The 22241-nt window shown below is 43.8% G+C and overlaps 1 protein-coding gene across 1 annotated transcript; it reads left to right on the plus strand.

Annotated features, from left to right (window-relative positions):
* The first annotated feature begins 5926 nt into the window (after window positions 1-5926).
* On the plus strand, window positions 5927-8385 carry LOC115124967 (olfactory receptor 10J1-like). Its single transcript, XM_029654471.2, has 2 exons — window positions 5927-5961; window positions 7432-8385. Exons 1-2 carry the CDS (start codon window positions 5943-5945, stop codon window positions 8382-8384), a joined length of 972 nt encoding a protein of 323 aa, XP_029510331.1. The 5' UTR covers window positions 5927-5942; the 3' UTR covers window position 8385.
* Window positions 8386-22241: the final 13856 nt, after the last annotated feature.

A 22241-nucleotide genomic window follows, 5' to 3' on the forward strand; every position in this document is an offset into this window, starting at 1 on the left:
AATTGTATCCGTAAAGTTCATAGAAACATGTCAAACGATGTTTATATTCAATCCTCAGGTTGTTTTTAGCCTAAATTATCTAGAATATTTCAACCGGACAATTACGTAGTCAATATAAAAGGTAAACAAGAAATGCACTCTCTCGGGATTGCGCATGAAAAAGCTCTGTGACACGGTAGGGTCCACTCATTCAGACTGAAACTATTTCTAAAGACTGTTGACATCTAGTGGAAGGCATAGGAATTGAGTCCTAAGTCAATGGATACTGTCATGGCATTGAATAGAAAACTACAAAACAAAAACAAAAATACTTCCTGAATTGATTTTTCTCAGGTTTTCGCCTACCAAATCAGTTTTGTTATACTCACAGACACTATTTTAACAGTTCTGGAAACTTTAGAGTGTTTTCTATCCAAATCTACCAGTTATATGCATATCACATATTCTGGGCCCAAGTAGCAGGTGGTTCAATTTGGGCATGCTTTTCATCCAAAATTCTGAATGCTGCCCCCTACCCTAGAGAGGTTAAATCCAATTCAATCAGTGTAGATGAAGGGGAGGAGACAGGTTAAAGAAGGATTATTAAGCCTTGAGACAATTTAGACATGGATTGTGTATGTGTGCCATTCAGAGGATGAATGGGAAAGACAAAAGATTTAAGTACCAGGGTATGGTAGTAGGTGCCAGGCACACCAATTTAAGTGTTTCAAGAATTGCAACGCTGCTGGGTTTTTCACACTCAACAGTTTCCTGCGTGTATCAAGAATGGTCCACCACCCAATGGACAGCCAGCCAACTTGACACAACTGTGGGAAGCATTGGAGTCAACATGGGCCTGCATCCTTGTGGAACTTTGACACCTTGTAGAGTACATGCCCTGATAGTGGGGTGGGGGGGTCACTGTAAATAAATACTTTTTTTTGTATGAACTGATATTAAAGAAGCAAGGTATTCACAGCTCGGGAGCCTGAATGTGAACTCAAATGTGCATAACCGGTCTAAGCATGGGCAAAACTCTGGCAAAAGCATTATAATGTCATAGAAATATGTGCTATTTTGGACATTTTAACTGGCATCGGGCAGAAATGTGCTCTTTTTTAAACCACAACATTTTATGAAAAAGTAGACATTTAAATTATTTGAATCATAATAAACAATATGCATCAACTTGTTATGACATTATTGCTATTCTCTATATACGTTTCTAGAAATGTATATACCATAGGCAAAATATAATGTATTTTATTACATTCATTTTATTTAGTCAATGCAATAAGATAGGATAGACTAATTGTTACCAGAAAACATTTGTCCTCTTTGCTGGCAAAGGAGACAGATAATATTGAATAAAATATTTAACAATTTCTTATAGATATCATTGTATCAGATATCATCATCGGATAAAGCACTAAATAAACTTCAGTTAAATAAATACTAAATACTGCTGCTAGAAAATGTGATCATACTACTCCAGTGCTAGCCTCCCTACACTGGCTTCCTGTCAAGGCAGGGGCTGATTTCAAGGTTTTACTGCTAACCTAGAAAGCATTACATGGGCTTGCTCCTAACTATCTCTCTGATTTGGTCCTGCCGTACATACCTACACGTGCGCTACGGTCACAAGACACAGGCCTCCTAATTGTCCCTAGAATTTCTAAGCAAATAGCTGGAGGCAGGCCTTTCTCCTATAGAGCTCCATTTTTATGGAATGGTCTGCCTACCCATGTGAGAGACGCAGACTCGGTCTCAACCTTTAAGTCTTTACTGAAGACTCCTCTCTTCAGTGGGTCATACGATTGAGTGTAGTCTGGCCCAGGAGTGTGAAGGTGAACGGAAAGGCTCTGGAGCAACGAACCACCCTTGCTGTCTCTGCCTGGCCGGTTCCCCTCTCTCCACTGGGATTCTCTGCCTCTAACCCTATTACAGGGGCTGAGTCACTGGCTTACTGGTGCTCTTTCATGCCGTCCCTAGGAGGGGTGCATCACTTGAGTGGGTTGAGTCACTGACGTGATCTTCCTGTCTGGGTTGGTGCACCCCCCCTTGGGTTGTGGGCTATACTCGGCCTTGTCTAAGGATGGTAAGTTGGTGGTTGAAGATATCTCTCTAGTGGTGTGGGGGCTGTGCTTTGGAAAAGTGGGTGGGGTTATATCCTTCCTGTTTGGCCCTGTCCGGGGGTATCATCGGATGGGGCCATAGTGTCTCCTGACCCCTCCTGTCTCAGCCTCCAGTATTTATGCTGCAGTAGTTTATGTGTCGGGGGGCTAGGGTCAGTTTGTTATATCTGGAGTACTTCTCCTGTCTTATCCGGTGTCCTGTGTGAATTTAAATATGCTCTCTCTAATTCTCTCCTTCTCTCTTTCTTTCTCTCTCTCGGAGGACCTGAGCCGTAGGACCATGCCTCAGGACTACCTGGCATGATGACTCCTTGCTTTCCCCAGTCCACCTGACCGTGCTGCTGCTCCAGTTTCAACTGTTCTGCCTGCGGCCATGGAATCCTGACCTGTTCATCGGACGTGCTACCTTTCCCAGACCTATTGTTTGATCATGCTGGTAATTTATGAACATTTGAACATCTTGGCCATGTTCTGTTATAATCTCCACCCGGCACAGCCAGAAGAGGACTGGCCACCCCTCATAGCCTGGTTCCACTCTAGGTTTCTTCCTTGGTTTTGGCCTTTCTAGGGAGTTTTTCCTAGCCAACGTGCTTCAACACCTGCATTGCTTGCTGTTTGGGGTTTTAGGCTGGGTTTCTGTACCGTTTTGAAATTACAGCACTTTTTGTACATAGTTCCCACATTTTAGGGGGCCAAAAGTGCTGGGTATAATTAACTTATGTGTATTAAAGTAGTCAAAGTAGTCAGGGGCTGAGTCACTGGCTTACTGGGGCTCTCCCATGTCGTCCCTGGAAGGGGTGCGTCACCTGAGTGAGTTGATTCACTGATGTGGTCATCCTGTCTGGGTTGGCGCCCCCCCTTGGGTTGTGCCATGGCGGAGATCTTTGTGGGCGGTTGAAGTTGGTGGTTGAAGATATCCCTCTAGTGGTGTGGGGGCTCTGCTTTGGCAAAGTGGGTGGGGTTATATCCTTCCTGTTTGGCCCTGTCCGGGGGTGTCCTCGGATGGGGCCACAGTGTCTCCTGACCCCTCCTGTCTCAGCCTCCAGTATTTATGCTGCAGTAGTTTATGTGTCGGGGGGCTAGGGTCAGTTTGTTATATCTGGAGTACTTCTCCTGTCCTATTCGGTGTCCTGTGTGAATCTAAGTGTGCGTTCTCTAATTCTCTCCTTCTCTCTTTCTTTCTCTCTCTCGGAGGACCTGAGCCCTAGGACCATGCCCCAGGACTACCTGACATGATGACTTCTTGCTGTCCCCAGTCCACCTGGCCGTGCTGCTGCTCCAGTTTCAACTGACCTGAGCCCTAGGACCATGCCCCAGGACTACCTGACATGATGACTCCTTGCTGTCCCCAGTCCACATGACCGTGCTGCTGCTCCAGTTTCAACTGTTCTGCCTTATTATTATTCGACCATGCTGGTCATTTATGAACATTTGAACATCTTGGCCATGTTCTGTTATACTCTCCACCCGGCACAGCCAGAAGAGGACTGGCCACCCCACATAGCCTGGTTCCTCTCTAGGTTTCTTCCTAGGTTTTGGCCTTTCTAGGGAGTTTTTCCTAGCCACCGTGCTTCAACACCTGCATTGCTTGCTGTTTGGGGTTTTAGGCTGGGTTTCTGTACAGCACTTTGAGATATCAGCTGATTTACTCTGGGCTATATAAATAAATTTGATTTGATTTGATTTACAGTAGTACTTGTAATACGCAATGACTACATCAAGCTTGTGACTCTGCACATTTGTTGGATGCATTTTCTGTTTATTTTGGTTGTGTTTCAGATTATTTTTTAAATAAGAATATAATATTTTTCTAAACACTTCGCCATTAATGTGGATGCTACTGTACCAGTATTATGGATCATCCCGAATGAATCATGAATAATGATGAGTGAGAAAGTTACAGATGCACAAATATCAAATATGCACAAGTATACAGAAGATGGCCCTATTTGGTAAAACACCAAGTCTATATTATGGCAAGAACAGCTCAAATAAGCAAAGAGATCGACAGTCCATCATTACTTTAAGACATGAAGGTCAGTCAATAAGGAATATTTCAAGCACTTTGAAAGTTTATTCAAGTGCAGGCGCAAAATCCATCAAGCACTATGATGAAACTGGCTCTCATGAGGACCGCCACAGGAATGGAAGACCCAGAGTTACCCGGCTGGAGAGGATAAATTCATTAGAGTTACCAGCCTCAGAAATTGGAGCCCAAATAAATGCTTCACAGAATTCAAGTAACAGACACATCTCAACATCAACTGTTCAGATGAGACTGTGTGAATCAGGCCTTCATGGTCGAATTGCTGCAAAGAAACCACTACCAATAAGAATAAGACACGTGCTTGGGCCAAGAAACACGAGCAATGGACATTAGACTGGTGGAAATTTGTCGTTTGGTCTGAAGTCCAAATTTGCGATTTTTGGTTCCAACTGCTGTTGTCTTTGTGAGATGCAGTGTGAGTGAACAGATGATCTCCGCTGTGTATTTGCTAATGTAAAGCGTGTAATTCCCAATGTAAAGCATTAGAATTCAAGGCACACTTAACCAGCATGGCTACGTCAGCATTATGCAGTGATACGCCATCCCATCTGGCTTGGGCTTAGTGGGACAATAATTTGTTTTTCAACAGGACAATGACCCAACATACCTCCATGCTGTGTGAGGGCTATTTGACCAAGAAGGAGAGGGATGGACTGCTGCATCAGATGACCTGGCCTCCACAATCCCCCGACCTCAACCAAATTGATATGGTTTGGGAGGAGTCAGACCGAAGAGTGAAGGAAAAGCAGCCAACAAGTGCTCAGTATATGTGGCAACTCCTTCAAAAGGAGTTGGAAAAGCATTCCGGGTGAAGCTGGTTGAGAGAATGCCAAGAGTTTGCAAACCTGTAATCAAGGCAAAGGGTGGCTATTTGAAACACTTTTTTGATTACTACATACATGATTCCATATGTGTTATTTCATAGTTTTGATGTCTTCACTATTATTTTACAATGTAGAAAATAGTAAAAATAAAGACAAAGCTTGATAGAGTAGTTGTTCTAAAGCTTTTGACTGGTAGTGTACATTTTCCCCAACACCCAAAAGTACTCATTACATTTTGAATGGTTAGCAGGACAGGAAAATGGTCCAATTCACACACTTATCAAAAGAACATCACAGGTCATCCCTACTGCCTCAGATCTGTCAGACTCACTAAACACACATGCTTCATTTGTAAAGTATGTTTGTGTTTTTAGACTTTGCCCCTTGATATCCATAAATAAAAAACACAAGGAAATGGTGCTGTCTGGTTTGCTAAATATAGGGAATTTGAAATGATTTATACTTTTATATATTTTTGCAATTACATTTCATTTTGATATTTAAGAATATTTAAAACCAAGTACTTTTAAGACTTTTTCTCAAGTAGTATTTTTCTGGGTGACTTTATTTTTACTTGAGTCATTTTCTATTAAAGTATGTTTACTTTTACTCAGGTATGACAATAGGATACTTTTTCCACCACTGGCATAGATTATGTTCTCCTACTTAGTATATTTAATCACTGCATGACTACTATATCATTTAATATTAAATCACAGTGTATTGAAGGGTCTCTGTGTGTTCTGATTAAACCAATTATGAGCTTGTGTTGTAGGTCCCAATTATGAGCTTGTGCCAGACAACACAATAAAAAGGTCCCAAAGTGACTCCTGTGTTTTCTGTCTAATTAAAAAGCTTCCTGAAAAGGATTACAGAGGAAGAGTGGGTGAGGAGTTGTTATATAAATTCCCACATTATGCAGCTCTTCCTCAATCCCAGAGATGCGGGTCTGGTGAGATGACCAACACAATGGCAAGTAAGTGAGAACTCCAGTGCTTTCTATGACATGACAATTGTTTGTGTTTTCTAATTTTCCAATTGGAAAAATCAAATGATACAAGAGCTGTTAAAGGAACAAGAAGAACGGCAGCCATAATTAACATCTTATATTTCTCTTTCAGGTGAACAAAATTATGTTCCCAATATTTAAATAGGAATTTCTTACCATCTGATTAATGTTAAATATATTGTCAACGTTGGCTGGTGAATTGGAGGATGCTAACACTTTTCTGGTTTCTTTAGAACGTCCTGTTAAATGTTTTTAAAATGCAATAACAAAATGTATAGCTCCAATTATTACCTTATTTGAGTCAATGTATTAACCCTAACATAATCCATTCAACCTTTGCAGATGTTCTTTCTCCCTTGTCCATTTGTTTTGTCTCTGTTTGTTAGATATTGTTATTTTATTCTCAGTTGTGTGAATCAATGTTTTTTTCTAAGTGGGATGCTTTGGATGGCCCAAATCTGGCCTCACCCCATTGAAATGTAAAATGGTTAAGGTAAGGGTTAGGGTTGGGTTTAGGTAAGGGTTTGTGTAATGGTCAGGGTTAGGTGTCAGGATTTAGGATAGGGTCGTCCCAATGATCCCGCTTAGCATCTAGCGAGGCTCTATGATTACCTGTGGCAACTTTGGACAACCATGCCCTTGTCTGGATCAACCTTACTTTAAACCTAATGTGCTCAATGCTCATCACACTGTTGTTTGATGTTTAGTTTGGTTTGGTTTGGTTTCTAATAGTGAATATTGATTTAAATGAACATCAACAGTGTAGCCTAGTGGTTCAAATACCTGGACCAGCAAAACAGTTCATCAACAACTGCTCCCTGTGTGCCAATTATGTTGATTAAGGCAGCCCCCGCACCTCTTTGAACCAGCGTGGTTGGGTTAAATGCGGAAGACACATTTTGGTTGAACGCACTAAGTTGTGCAAGTTGTGCAACTGTGAAACTGACTAGATATCCCCCTTCATTGTCAGCTGCTTCCATACAAATCTTTGCTTTCGAGTTTGCAGTGTTGTCTATTGGTGAAACATCTTTACCTGAACAGTGAACAACTATCAAACTAACTCTTACTTCATCCTTAACCTTAAAAGGCTTTTGTTTCGTTATATTATAATGTAACTTCTGTATCACTTGGATTTCAAAAAGGTCCTACTATATGTGTGTGTCTGTTTGTGTGAGTGCGTGCGTGCGTGCGCGTGTATGGTGTGTGTGTGCGTATGGTGTGTATGTATGTGTGTGTGTGAAAATACTGCATGCAGATGATATACCTATTCATAATAAGGTCATAACAACTATACTGCTTAACAATATATTCCTTGTAGTTACACTGTGCCCAACTATATGCTTTCTATGTAAATATAAACCAGTATGTGTTTTAGACAGTACTTCGTGGGTGCATGTTTTTACATGAAAATCTCATTCTTCTCATAATGTTTTTCAGATGTTTCTCTACCACTGGAGTTCAACGTGAGCCTGTTTTCAGATTTCCTGATACATGGAGGGGAGCTGGGTCTCAAGGAGATCTACACAGACTTGGCCATCTTTCTTCTTGTGGTATACATTATGGTCCTCATCGGCAACGCCATGATCATCACTCTGGTGTTGCTCGACTCCAAACTTCACACACCAATGTATATTTTCCTCTGTAATCTGTCTCTCACAGATATAGTGATCACCACCAGCGTTTTACCTAAAATGATATCAGTGTGTTTGTGGAATGATGTGTCCATTTCATTTGCAGGTTGCTTCTTGCAGATGTATACCTATTTGACATTCCAAACTACAGAGGGATTTCTCCTATGTGCTATGGCCTGCGACCGCTATGTTGCTATCTGCAATCCTTTACGCTACAACAGCATCATGACAATCAAAATATGTGTGATCCTGGCCTCAACAGCATGGGCTTTGGGATTAATTCTTCCAGCATTGAATGTCATTCTTGCATCACAACTACCTTTCTGTAGTAATCAGATAATGTATTGGTTTTGTGATTATCCTCCGATTGTTACATTGTCTTGTTTGGACACAACACAGTTGATAGATCTAGCCCTCGCATGTGCTTTATTTGTGATGTATGTTCCATTCACTGTCATCATTTGGTCATATTGTAAAATCATCAAATCTGTTTGCAAAATTGCCACATCTGAAGGGCGGAAAAAAGCTTTCTCTACCTGCTCCTCTCATCTCATTGTTGTCCTTACCTTCTACATTGCTCATTCATGTGTCTACATCAGTGCTAAATCATATCATATTCATCCCAATGTTCTCATCTTGATATCTATTGTCAACTGTATTTTAACTCCTCTTGTGAACCCACTGGTTTACAGTTTCAGGAACAAACAGATAAAGGATTCTGTCCTGAAACTCTTGTTCTCCAATAAAGTTATTCCATAATGCACAATGTTTGGATTTTATTATTTAAAGGTCCAATACAGCCCTTTTTTTATTAAGTACCTTACTGTGATTGTTTTCAATTTTAAAAAACTTACTTTTGCTTGGACTGTCTGGGAGTGGTCTGAGTTGGGAGGGAAAAACTGAAAACTAGCTGTTATTGGCAGAAAGGTTTGGAACTCTCTTTCTTATTGGTCTATTAACTATTAACTAAATTACTGCCTGGTGAGGACACCAGGCAGGCCAAAACTCCACCTCACCAGAACAGACTGAAAATTCAGGCAGACTTAAAAAAAATGTATTTTACTAAAAGGGCATTATCAATTTCACAGTATTATTCCAACCTCATAGTGTGGAAATATGTATACAACACAGGTAAATCACGTTGTTGTCTGCACTGGGCCTTTAACAATAAATGAACATGTTTTTACATTTATATATGTACTTATTTTTTTCACCTTTGTTTAACTAGGCAATTCAGTTAAGAACAAATTCTTATTTTTAATGACGACCTAGCGGGGAACAGTGTGTTACCTGCCTTGTTCAGGGGTAGAACAACACATTTTTACCGTGTCAGCTTAGGGATTCGATCCAGCAACGTTTCGGTTACTGGCCCAACACTCTAACCACTATGCTACCTGCTGCCCTTGATAATTATACTCAAATATGATTATGTTACTTTGAAATGGTAAAAGGTTACACAGCGAGGAAAAAACAATGTCTATACACTCCGTGTTGATATTGACTGGAGCGTCCAGATTTGAATACTATCACACACATTTAAGTTCCACTGAGGTGTACAACTCCCTGCTGGAAACACAAGACTGTTTGCTGCATATCAGCATTTGCAGTGAACACCTAGCTTGCCAATGGAGTTTGTGAAGAGTTTGTTGAGCATCTATCCATGCATATAAACATTTTAGAGGATCAAAATGATGTGTTGGACATAATTCATCAGAAACTATTTGCCCCAGTCATAAGCCAACATAATGATGCAACATGGGAAGGGGAGCACAGAAGAGAGTAGTAGCTTTTATTATCCATTTCTAGCTCTGCTCTCCTTTGCCATGAATTCCATGCATGTATTACCAATCAATGCATGCTTGGGAGTTAATAGGCCTACTGTTGTGTGAAACGCTGATTGGCTGGAATAATCCCAGGAAACCAACTATGTTTTGAACTAAGAGAGAGTCTGCAGTGAGAGGAGGTGTGTGAAGCCCCTGGGAACTGCAGGAGCGCCACAACATAGACAGGACAACAGAAACACAACACTTGGTCTCTAGATCAAGTCCACATGAGGACCTGTACATTGAGATAAACTAGTCATATTGTCAAGTCACTATCAGGAGATTGGTATTTTATTCTGTGAATGCAGTCTTGTTAATGTCATTCTTTTTGTAAACCGTATTAAGCATTATTGTTTTGTGCACACTACACAGACGGTAAGTTACTGTATGGTGGGCAGGCATGGCCAATCATTGGTGTTATTGGGCTAATTCAATACCAGATTCATCAATTCATCATTTGCATCAATGGCAATTCAAACTTGTTGATATTAAATGTAGTGTTTACAATAGAGATGAATGATTCATGTTTGTTTGACTTTGTTGTGTGTCTTTTCACAGAAACAGTCCAAATAATATCCAAATCTGGAGTGTTGACAGCATAGATGCAGTGAACACATCTTTCACAATGTAGAAAGTAAGTGTCTCGTAACAAATAAGATTGTCTTATACCAAATGTCTCATACCAAATAAGATAACTATTTATGTCTTTGTCAAGCAAATGCTGATATTGTGCACCTTTGTAAAATGATCTTCCTTGACCGCCAGGTGACTCTTGCCTTCAAGCCAATGTGACTGACTTCCTCTTTGTTGGGGGTGAGAGAGGGCTGAACGTCTTCTACCCAGAGCTGGCCATCTTCCTATTGGTGGTCTACCTGATGATCCTGATTGGAAAGCTCATCATACTTACCCTGGTGGCGACAGACCCCAAGCTGCAGTCAGCCATGTACATTTTCATAATTAATCTGCTACAGCAGCATTATCACTAAGAGAATATGGTCTATCGGCTACACCAGCATTATCACTAAGAGAATGTGGTCTATCGGCTACAGCAGCATTATCACTAAGAGACTATGGTCTGTCGGCTACAGCAACATTATCACTAAGAGAATATGGTCTATCGGCTACAGCAGCATTATCACTAAGAGAATGTGGTCTATCGGCTACAGCAGCATTATCACTAAGAGAATGTGATCTATCGGCTACAGCAGCATTATCACTAAGAGAATGTGATCTATCGGCTACAGCAGCATTATCACTAAGAGAATGTGATCTATCGGCTACAGCAGCATTATCACTAAGAGAATGTGATCTATCGGCTACAGCAGCATTATCACTAAGAGAATGTGATCTATCGGCTACAGCAGCATAGGCATCTGGGCTCTATTTCTGTATAACTTTCATATCACATCAGTGCCAAGTCTGAAAACATTCACTGTAATGTTCTAATCTTGATAACTATTGTTAACTCCTTTCTGACAGTGTTCCATATATGAATCCTATCATCTAACGTTTCAGAAACAATGAGAGAAAGGCTGCGCTGAGAAAGCTCTGTTCTGGTAAAGTTGGCTCTTTTGGTGACTACCAGGGACACTGTTGAACTGTTTTGAGGATAAACACTCAATTAGAATATGCAGATATTCAAAAGGGAGTAATTTGTCAGGAGACTAGCAGAGTGTCTGAGCAGAAATAATGAAATATGTCTCTGTGGAGAGAGGTGAGATCATTAGGGAATACAAGTTGGCACAACAAAGCAACACACATGACATACAGTTCAGGATCAGGACATACAGTTCAGGATCAGGACATACCGTTCAGGATCAGAACATACAGTTCAGGATCAGGACATACAGTTCAGGATCAGGACATACAGTTCAGGATCAGAACATACAGTTCAGGATCAGGACATACAGTTCAGGATCAGAACATACAGTTCAGGATCAGGACATACAGTTCAGGATCAGGACATACAGTTCAGGATCAGGACATACAGTTCAGGATCAGAACATTCAGTTCAGGATCAGGAAATACAGTTCAGGATCAGGACATACAGTTCAGGATCAGGACATACAGTTCAGGATCAGAACATACAGTTCAGGATCAGAACATACAGTTCAGGATCAGGACATACAGTTCAGGATCAGGACATACAGTTCAGGATCAGGACATACAGTTCAGGATCAGAACATACAGTTCAGGATCAGAACATACAGTTCAGGATCAGAACATACAGTTCAGGATCAGGACATACAGTTCAGGATCAGAACATACAGTTCAGGATCAGAACATACAGTTCAGGATCAGAACATACAGTTCAGGATCAGGACATACAGTTCAGGATCAGAACATACAGTTCAGGATCAGAACATACAGTTCAGGATCAGGACATACAGTTCAGGATCAGAACATACAGTTCAGGATCAGGACATACAGTTCAGGATCAGGACATACAGTTCAGGATCAGAACATACAGTTCAGGATCAGGACATACAGTTCAGGATCAGGACATACAGTTCAGGATCAGGACATACAGTTCAGGATCAGGACATACAGTTCAGGATCAGGACATACAGTTCAGGATCAGAACATACAGTTCAGGATCAGGACATACAGTTCAGGATCAGGACATACAGTTCAGGATCAGGACATACAGTTCAGGATCAGAACATACAGTTCAGGATCAGGACATACAGTTCAGGAACAGGACATACAGTTCAGGATCCAGGACATACAGTTCAGGATCAGGACATACAGTTCAGGATCAGAACATACAGTTCAGGATCAGGACATACAGTTCAGGATCAGGACATACAGTTCAGGATCAGAACATACAGTTCAGGATCAGGACATACTGTTCAGGATCAGAACATACAGTTCAGGATCAGGACATACAGTTCAGGATCAGAACATACAGTTCAGGATCAGAACATACAGTTCAGGATCAGGACATACAGTTCAGGATCAGGACATACAGTTCAGGATCAGAACATACAGTTCAGGATCAGGACATACAGTTCAGGATCAGAACATACAGTTCAGGATCAGAACATACAGTTCAGGATCAGAACATACAGTTCAGGATCAGGACATACAGTTCAGGATCAGAACATACAGTTCAGGATCAGAAACTACAGTTCAGGATCAGAACATACAGTTCAGAATCAGGACATACAGTTCAGGATCAAATCAAATGAAATCAAATCCAATTTTATTTGTCACATACACATGGTTAGCAGATGTTAGTTCGAGTGTAGCAAAATGCTTGTGCTTCTAGTTCCGACAATGCAGTAATAACCAACAAGTAATCTAGCTAACAATTCCAAAACTACTACCTTATAGACACAAGTGTAAGGGGATAAAGAATATGTACATAAGATATATGAATGAGTGATGGTACAGAGCGGCATAGGCAAGATACAGTAGATGGTATTGAGTGCAGTATGTACATATGAGATGAGTATGTAAACAAAGTGGCATAGTTAAAGTGGCTAGTGATACATGTATTACATAAGGATGCAGTAGATGATATAGAGTACTGTATATACGTATACATATGAGATGAATAATGTAGGGTATGTAAACATTATATTAGGTAGCATTGTTTAAAGTGGCTAGTGATATATTTTACATCATTTCCCATCAATTCCCATTATTTAGGTGGCTGGAGTTGAGTCAGTGTGTTGGCAGCAGCCACTCAATGTTAGTGGTGGCTGTTTAACAGTCTGATGGCCTTGAGATAGAAGCTGTTTTTCAGTCTCTCGGTCCCAGCTTTGATGCACCTGTACTGACCTCGCCTTCTGGATGATAGCGGGGTGAACAGGCAGTGGCTCGGGTGGTTGTTGTCCTTGATGATCTTTATGGCCTTCCTGTGACATCGGGTGGTGTAGGTGTCCTGGAGGGCAGGTAGTTTGCCCCCGGTGATGCGTTGTGCAGACCTCACTACCCTCTGGAGAGCCTTACGGTTGTGGGCGGAGCAGTTTCCGTACCAGGCGGTGATACAGCCCGACAGGATGCTCTCGATTGTGCATCTGTAGAAGTTTGTGAGTGCTTTTGGTGACAAGCCGAATTTCTTCAGCCTCCTGAGGTTGAAAGGCGCCGCTGCGCCTTCTTCACGATGCTGTCTGTGTGGGTGGACCAATTCAGTTTGTCTGTGATGTGTATGCCGAGGAACTTAAAACTTACTACCCTCTCCACTACTGTTCCATCGATGTGGATAGGGGGTGTTCCCTCTGCTGTTTCCTGAAGTCCACAATCATCTCCTTAGTTTTGTTGACGTTGAGTGTGAGGTTATTTTCCTGACACCACACTCCGAGGGCCCTCACCTCCTCCCTGTAGGCCGTCTCTCGTCGTTGTTGGTAATCAAGCCTACCACTGTTGTGTCGTCCGCAAACTTGATGATTGAGTTGGAGGCGTGCGTGGCCACGCAGTCGTGGGTGAACAGGGAGTACAGGAGAGGGCTCAGAATGCACCCTTGTGGGGCCCCAGTGTTGAGGATCAGCGGGGTGGAGATGTTGTTGCCTACCCTCACCACCTGGGGGCGGCCCGTCAGGAAGTCCAGTACCCAGTTGCACAGGGCGGGGTCGAGACCCAGGGTCTCGAGCTTGATGACGAGCTTGGAGGGCACTATGGTGTTAAATGCCGAGCTGTAGTCGATGAACAGCATTCTCACATAGGTATTCCTCTTGTCCAGATGGGTCTGGGCAGTGTGCAGTGTGGTTGAGATTGCATCGTCTGTGGACCTATTTGGGCGGTAAGCAAATTGGAGTGGGTCTAGGGTGTCAGGTAAGGGTGGAGGTGATATGGTCCTTGACTAGTCTCTCAAAGCACTTCATGATGACGGAAGTGAGTGCTACGGGGCGGTAGTCGTTTAGCTCAGCTACCTTAGCTTTCTTGGGAACAGGAACAATGGTGGCCCTCTTGAAGCATGTGGGAATAACAGACTGGGATAGGGATTGATTGAATATGTCCGTAAACACACCAGCCAGCTGGTCTGCGCATGCTCTGAGGGCGCGGCTGGGGATGCCGTCTGGGCCTGCAGCCTTGCGAGGGTTGACACGTTTAAATGTTTTCCTCACGTCGGCTGCAGTGAAGGAGAGTCCGCATGTTTTAGTTGCGGGCAGTGTCAGTGGCACTGTATTGTCCTCAAAGCGGGCAAAAAAGTTATTTAGTCTGCCTGGGAGCAAGACATCCTGGTCCGTGACGGTGCTGGTTTTCTTTTTGTAATCCGTGATTGACTGTAGACCCTGCCACATACCTCGTGTCGGAGCCGTTGAATTGAGATTCTACTTTGTCTCTATACTGACGCTTAGCTTGTTTGATTGCCTTGCGGAGGGAATAGTTACACTGTTTGTATTCGGTCATGTTTCCAGTCACCTTGCGCTGATTAAAAGCAGTGGTTCGCACTTTCAGTTTCACGCGAATGCTGCCATCATTCCACGGTTTCTGGTTTGGGAATGTTTTAATCGTTGCTATGGGAACGACATCTTCAACGCACGTTCTAATGAACTCGCACACCGAATCAGCGTATTCGTCAATGTTGTCGTCTGACGCAATACGGAACATATCTCAGTCCACGTGATGGAAGCAGTCTTGGAGTGTGGAATCAGATTGGTCGGACCAGCGTTGAACAGACCTCAGCGCGGGAGCTTCTTGTTTTAGTTTCTGTCTGTAGGCAGGGATCAGCAAAAAATGGAGTCGTGGTCAGCTTTTTCCGAAAGGAGGCGGGGCAGGGCCTTATATCGTCGGAAGTTGGAATAGCAATGATCCAAGGTTTTCCAGCCTGGTTGCGCAATCGATATGCTGATAAAATTTAGGGAGTCTTGTTTTCAGATTAGCCTTGTTAAAATCCCCAGCTACAATGAATGCAGCCTCCGGATATATGGATTCCAGTTTGCAAAGAGTCAAATAAAGTTCGTTTCAGAGCCATCGATGTGTCTGCTTGGGGGAATATATACGGCTGTGATTATAATCGAAAAGAGAATTCCCTTGGTAGATAATGCCGGTCTACATTTGATTGTGAGGAATTCTAAATCAGGTGAACAGAGAAGGACTTGAGTTCCTGTATGTTGTTATGATCACACCACGTCCCGTTAACCATAAAGCATACGCCCCGCCCCTCTTCTTACCAGAAAGATGTTTGTTTCTGTCGGCGCGATGCGTGGAGAAACCAGCTGGCTGCACCGTCTCCGATAGCGTCTCTCCAGTGAACCATGTTTCCGTGAAGCAAAGAACGTTACAGTCTCTGATGTCCCTCTGGAATGCTACCCTTGCTCGGATTTCATCAACCTTGTTGTCAAGAGACTGGACATTGGCGAGGAGAATGCTAGGGAGTGGTGCACGATGTGCCCGTCTCCAGTCTGACCAGAAGACCGCCGTTTTCCTTTTGAAGTCATTTTTGGGGTCGCCCGGCTGGGATCCATTCCGTTGTCCTGGGTGAAAGGCAGAACGCAGGATCCGCTTCGCGAAAGTCATATTCTTGGTCGTACTGATGGTGAGTTGACGCTGCTCTTATGTTCAGTAGTTCTTCTCGACTGTATGTAATGAAACCTAAGATGACCTGGGGTACCAATGTAAGAAATAACATGTAAAAAAAAAAAAAAAACTGCATTGTTTCCTAGGAACGCGAAGCGAGGCGGCCATCTCTGTCGGCGCCGGAAGTAGGAAACGAACATGATCCTGAACATACAGTTCAGGATCAGGACATACAGTTCAGGATCAGGACATACAGTTCAGGATCAGGACATACAGTTCAGGATCAGGACATACAGTTCAGCATCAGGACATACAGTTCAGGATCAGAACATACAGTTCAGGATCAGGACATACAGTTCAGGATCAGAACATACAGTTCAGGATCAGGAAATACAGTTCAGGATCAGAACATACAGTTCAGGATCAGAACATACAGTTCAGGATCAGGACATACAGTTCAGGATCAGGACATACAGTTCAGGATCAGAACATACAGTTCAGGATCAGAACATACATTTACATTTTACATTTACATTTAAGTCATTTAGCAGACACTCTTATCCAGAGCGACTTACAAATTGGTGCGTTCACCTTAAGACATCCAGTGGAACAGCCACTTTACAATAGTGCATCTAAATCTTTTAAGGGGGGTGAGAAGGATTACTTTATCCTATCCTAGGTATTCCTGAAAGTGGGGTTTCAGGTGTCTCCGGAAGGTGGTGATTGACTCCGCTGTCTGGCGTCGTGAGGGAGTTTGTTCCACCATTGGGGCCAGAGTAAGCGAACAGTTTTGACTGGGCTGCTTGTGGAACTGCTCTTCACTCAGTGGTAGGGAGGCAGAGCAGGCCAGAGGTGGATGAGCGCAGTGCCCTTGTTTTTGGTCAGGGCCTGATCAGGCCTGGAGGTGCTGAGGTGCGTTCCCCTCACAGCTCCGTAGGCAAGCACCATGGTCTTGCAGCGGATGCGAGCTTCAACTGGAAGCCAGTGGAGAGCGGAGGAGCGGGGTGAGCGTGAGAGAACGAGAAGGTTGGTTGAACACCAGACGGGCTGCGGCGTTCTGGATGAGTTGTAGGGGTTTAATGGCACAGGCAGGGAGCCCAGCCAACAGCGAGTTGCAGTAATCAGACGGGGGAGATGACAAGTGCCTGGATTAGGACCTGTGCTGCTACCCTGTGTGAGGCAGGGTCGTACTCTGCGGATGTTGTAGAGCATGAACCTACAAGAACAGGCCACCACCTTGATGTTAGTTGAAGCTTGGGGGTGTTGTCAGGATCACGCCAAGGTTCTAGCAGCGCTCTGGGAGGAGGACACAATGGAGTTGTCAACCGTGATGGCGAGATCATGGAATGGGCAGTCCTTCCCGGGAGGAAGAGCAGCTCCGTCTTGCCGAGGTTCAGCTTGAGGTGGTGATCGTCATCATCACACTGATATGTCTGCCAGACATGCAGAATCGATTAGCCACCTGGTCATCAGAAGGAAAGGAAGATTAATTGTGTGTCGTCTGCATAGCAATGATAGGAGAACCATGTGAGAGTTATGACAGAGCCAAGTGACTTGGTGTATAGCGAGAATAGGAGGGGCTAGAACAGAGCCCTGGTGGGGCATCCAGTGGTGAGTTGAGTGGTGAGTAGAGACAGGTCTCAGCCACACCTGGTCGGGCGACCTGTCAGGTAGGACGCAATCCAAGCGTGGGGCGCAGAAGATGCCCAACTCGGAGAGGGTGGAGAGGAGGATCTGATGGTTTAGTATCGAAGGCGGTGATGGTCTAGAAGGATGAGAGCAGAGGAGAAGGAGTTAAAGCTTGAGCAGTGCGGAGGGCCTCCCATTGATACAGAGAAGAACAGTCTCAGTTGAATGACTAATCTTGAAACCTGACTGATTTGGATCAAGAAAGGTCATTCTGAGAGATAGCGGGAGAGCTGGCCAGGACGGCACGTTCGAGAGTTTGGAGAAAAAAGAAGGGATACTGGTCTGTAGTTGTTGACATGGAGGGATGAGTGTAGTTTTCCAGAAGGGTGCAACTCTCGCTCTCTTGAGACAGAGGAGTAGCCAGCGGTCAGGGATGAGTTGATGAAGCGGTGAGGTAAGGGAGAAAGGTCTCGAAATGGTCTGGAAGAGGAGATGTCAGGATCAGCGGGCAGGTTGTTGGGCGGCAGCCGTCCCTAGGCATGAAGATTTTCATCTGGAGAGAGAGAGGGAGAAAGAGGTCAGAGCACAGAGGTAGGGCAGTGTGAGCAGAACCAGCAGTGTCGTTTGACTTGTAAAAACGAGGATCGGATGTCGTCGACCTTCTTTTCAAAATGGTTGTGAAAGTCATCTGCAGAGAGGAGGAGGGGGGGAGGGGGGGATTCAGGAGGGAGGAAAGGTGGAGCTTCCTAGGGTTAGAGGCAGATGCTTGAATTTAGAGGGTGAAAGTGGCTTTAGCAGCAGAGACAGAAGAGGAAATGTAGAGAGGAGGGAGTGAAAGGATGCCAGGTCCGCAGGGAGGCGTAGTTTTCCTCCATTCCGCTCGGCTGCCCGGAGCCCTGTTCTGTGAGCTCGCAATGAGTCGTCGAGGCACGGAGCAGGAGGGAGGACCGAGCCGGCCTGGAGGATAGGGGACATAGAGAATCAAGGGATGCAGAAAGGGGGAGGAGGAGGGTTGAGGAGGCAGAATCAGGAGATAGGTTGGAGAAGGTTTGAGCAGAGGAAGAGATGATAAGATGGAAGAGGAGAGAGTAGCGGGGGAGAAGGCGAAGATTGGGACGGCGCGATACCATCCAGTAGGGCCAGTGTGGGAAGTGTTGGATGAGCAAGAGGGAAAGGATACAAGGTAGTGGTCGGAGACTTGGGGGAGTTGCAGTGAGGTTAGTGGAAGAACAGCATCAGTAAAGATGGTCGAGGCGTATTGCCTGCCTTGTGAGTAGAGGGGAAGGTGAGAGGGTGAGGTCAAAGAGGAGAGAGGTGGAAAGAAGGAGGCAGAGGAATGAGTCAAGGTAGGCGTGGGGAGGTTAAAGTCGCCCAGAACTGTGAGAGGTGAGCCGTCCTCAGGAAAGGAGCTTATCAAGGCATCAAGCTCATTGATGAACTCTCCGAGGGAACCTGGAGGGCGATAAATGATAAGGATGTTAAGCTTGAAAGGGCTGGTAACTGTGACAGCATGGAATTCAAAGGAGGCGATAGACAGATGGGTAAGGGGAGAAAGAGAGAATGACCACTTGGGAGAGATGAGGATCATACAGTTCAGGATCAGGACATACAGTTCAGGATCAGAACATACAGTTCAGGATCAGAACATACAGTTCAGGATCAGAACATACAGTTCAGGATCAGGACATACAGTTCAGGATCAGGAAATACAGTTCAGGATCAGGACATACAGTTCAGGATCAGGAGTTCAGGATCAGAACATACAGTTCAGGATCAGAACATACAGTTCAGGATCAGAACATACAGTTCAGGATCAGGACATACAGTTCAGGATCAGAACATACAGTTCAGGATCAGGACATACAGTTCAGGATCAGGACATACAGTTCAGGATCAGAATATACATTTCAGGATCAAGTGATACAGTTCAGGATCAGGACATACAGTTCAGGATCAGGTGATACAGTTCAATCCACTTTAAAAAGAGAATAAAGCCTGGTTTACGAAACAGCTAATAATTAAAGGGATAATCTTTGTTTCTCTTAACAATATCACATGCATGTTAAAGTTAAATTGTCCCTTTTAGTACGGCAGACATACACTGGATCATGTACTGTGAGATATTGTGATGCTGTAATTTATTATTTGAATGTTTTGAAATGTCAGAATGGATTATAATGTTTTATTAAATGTTAATAAATTAACTCAAAGAGCTTAAATCAACTATTCATTTGTGTTTAATCATTCCTGAATGGTAATTTAAAGGTATTGCAATTCCCATGTTCTAACACACACGACCTGTAGAGATGTAGGATCTAAATTTGATCAACCTTTTGCAGGAGAATTGAAGGACATTTAAATCTGTATATTTGAGGTTTAAAAGCTCTTCTGAAGTTTGTAATTTCCACTTTGAAATTTCAAACTTGATTCACCCTAACGAAAAATGTATCAATCCATACAAAACTGTAAATAATTATAATCCACATAATAATTCACATTTCCTGCTGCCGCAGCAGCATTATTTTTCTGCTGTCGCGAACTTGCTCAAATTAAGATCCGACATCTGTAGGACAACTAAATGGTAAAAGTAAACAATAACGACATCTGTAGGTAACATACACACATGAAAAGGGTTTGGAATATCAAATAATTCAATAAAACTGGTGAAATCTTTATTAAATCCCTGTTGTAAAGGTTTTCCTGTGGTGAAGTAGAGGCGGACCAAAATGCAGCGTGGTGGTTATTCATGTTTAATTTATAAAGACACTATACATGAAATAACTAACAAAACAATAAATGTGCGAAAACCAAAAACAGTCCTATCTGGTGCAAACAGAGACAGGAACAATCACCCACAAACACACAGTGAAACCCAGGCTACCTAAGTATGATTCTCAATCAGAGACAACTAATGACACCTGCCTCTGATTGAGAACCATACTAGGCCGAAACATAGAAATACCCAAAACCTAGAAAAACAAACATAGACTGCCCACCCAACTCACGCCCTGACCATACTAAATAAATACAAAACAAAGGAAATAAAGGTCAGAACGTGACACCTGTGTTCAGATTAGGCCCTCATGTATAAAAACGTGGGAGGTGGAAACTGGTCATTACAAACTTATTACACACACCTGTTTTCTCATTTTGGTTATACGCAATAGGTGTAAAACAGAAAACATTTTGATATACAATTTCACGTAATACTTCCATAATTTCAACATATTTTCTCCTGTTCCGTACCTAATTAACACAGCCCAGGTCTGAAGTTAGATGGCTTTCCCCATGATCAGCAGGCTCATGGAAAACACCATGAAGAAAAAGATCCACATGAAGAATCGGTCCAACACTTTCGCCACCTTCTTCCACTCCCCAGTCCTTGTCGCTGTGGCCCTCGTATCTCTGTAACAGTTGACAGTGTACTCAATACTTCGGAGGAGCTGCTGCTGCTTCAGGTTCACTGGGTCTTACACACCTCCTCTCTCCTTACTCTGCTTCTTCAGGTTCACTGGGTCTTACACACCTCCTCTCTCCTTACTCTGCTTCTTCAGGTTCACTGGGTCTTACACACCTCCTCTCTCCTTACTCTGCTTCTTCAGGTTCACTAGGTCTTACACACCTCCTCTCTCCTTCTACTCTGCTTCTTCAGGTTCACTGGGTCTTACACACCTCCTCTCTCCTTACTCTGCTGCTTCAGGTTCACTGGGTCTTACACACCTCCTCTCTCCCTCTACTCTGCTGCTTCAGGTTCACTGGGTCTTACACACCTCCTCTCTCCTCTACTCTGCTTCTTCAGGTTCACTGGGTCTTACACACCTCCTCTCTCCTCTACTCTGCTTCTTCAGGTTCACTGGGTCTTACACACCTCCTCTCTCCCTCTACTCTGCTTCTTCAGGTTCACTGGGTCTTACACACCTCCTCTCTCCTCTACTCTGCTTCTTCAGGTTCACTGGGTCTTACACACTCCTCCTCCCTGCTGCTTCTTCAGGTTCACTGGGTCTTCCCACACCTCCTCTCTCCCTCTACTCTGCTTCTTCAGGTTCACTGGGTCTTACACACCTCCTCTCTCCCTCTACTCTGCTTCTTCAGGTTCACTGGGTCTTACACACCTCTGGGTCTCTCTCCCTCTACTCTGCTTCTTCAGGTTCACTGGGTCTTACACACCTCCTCTCTCCTCTACTCTGCTTCTTCAGGTTCACTGGGTCTTACACACCTCCTCTCTCCTCTACTCTGCTTCTTCAGGTTCACTGGGTCTTAGGTTCACTGGGTCTCCTCTCTCCTTACTCTGCTTCTTCAGGTTCACTGGGTCTTACACACCTCCTCTCTCCTTCTACTCTGCTTCTTCAGGTTCACTGGGTCTTACACACCTCCTCTCTCCTTACTCTGCTGCTTCAGGTTCACTGGGTCTTACACACCTCCTCTCTCCTTCTACTCTGCTTCTTCAGGTTCACTGGGTCTTACACACCTCCTCTTCTCCTTACCTCCTCTCTCCTCTGCTGCTTCTTCAGGTTCACTGGGTCTTACACACCTCCTCTCTCCTTACTCTGCTGCTTCTCCTACACACCTCCTCTCTCCCTCTACTCTGCTGCTTCAGGTTCACTGGGTCTTACACACCTCCTCTCTCCTTACTCTGCTTCTTCAGGTTCACTGGGTCTTACACACCTCCTCTCTCCCTCTACTCTGCTGCTTCAGG

Source organism: Oncorhynchus nerka, linkage group LG11 (genome assembly GCF_034236695.1).
Source record: "Oncorhynchus nerka isolate Pitt River linkage group LG11, Oner_Uvic_2.0, whole genome shotgun sequence".
Taxonomy (NCBI): domain Eukaryota; kingdom Metazoa; phylum Chordata; class Actinopteri; order Salmoniformes; family Salmonidae; genus Oncorhynchus; species Oncorhynchus nerka.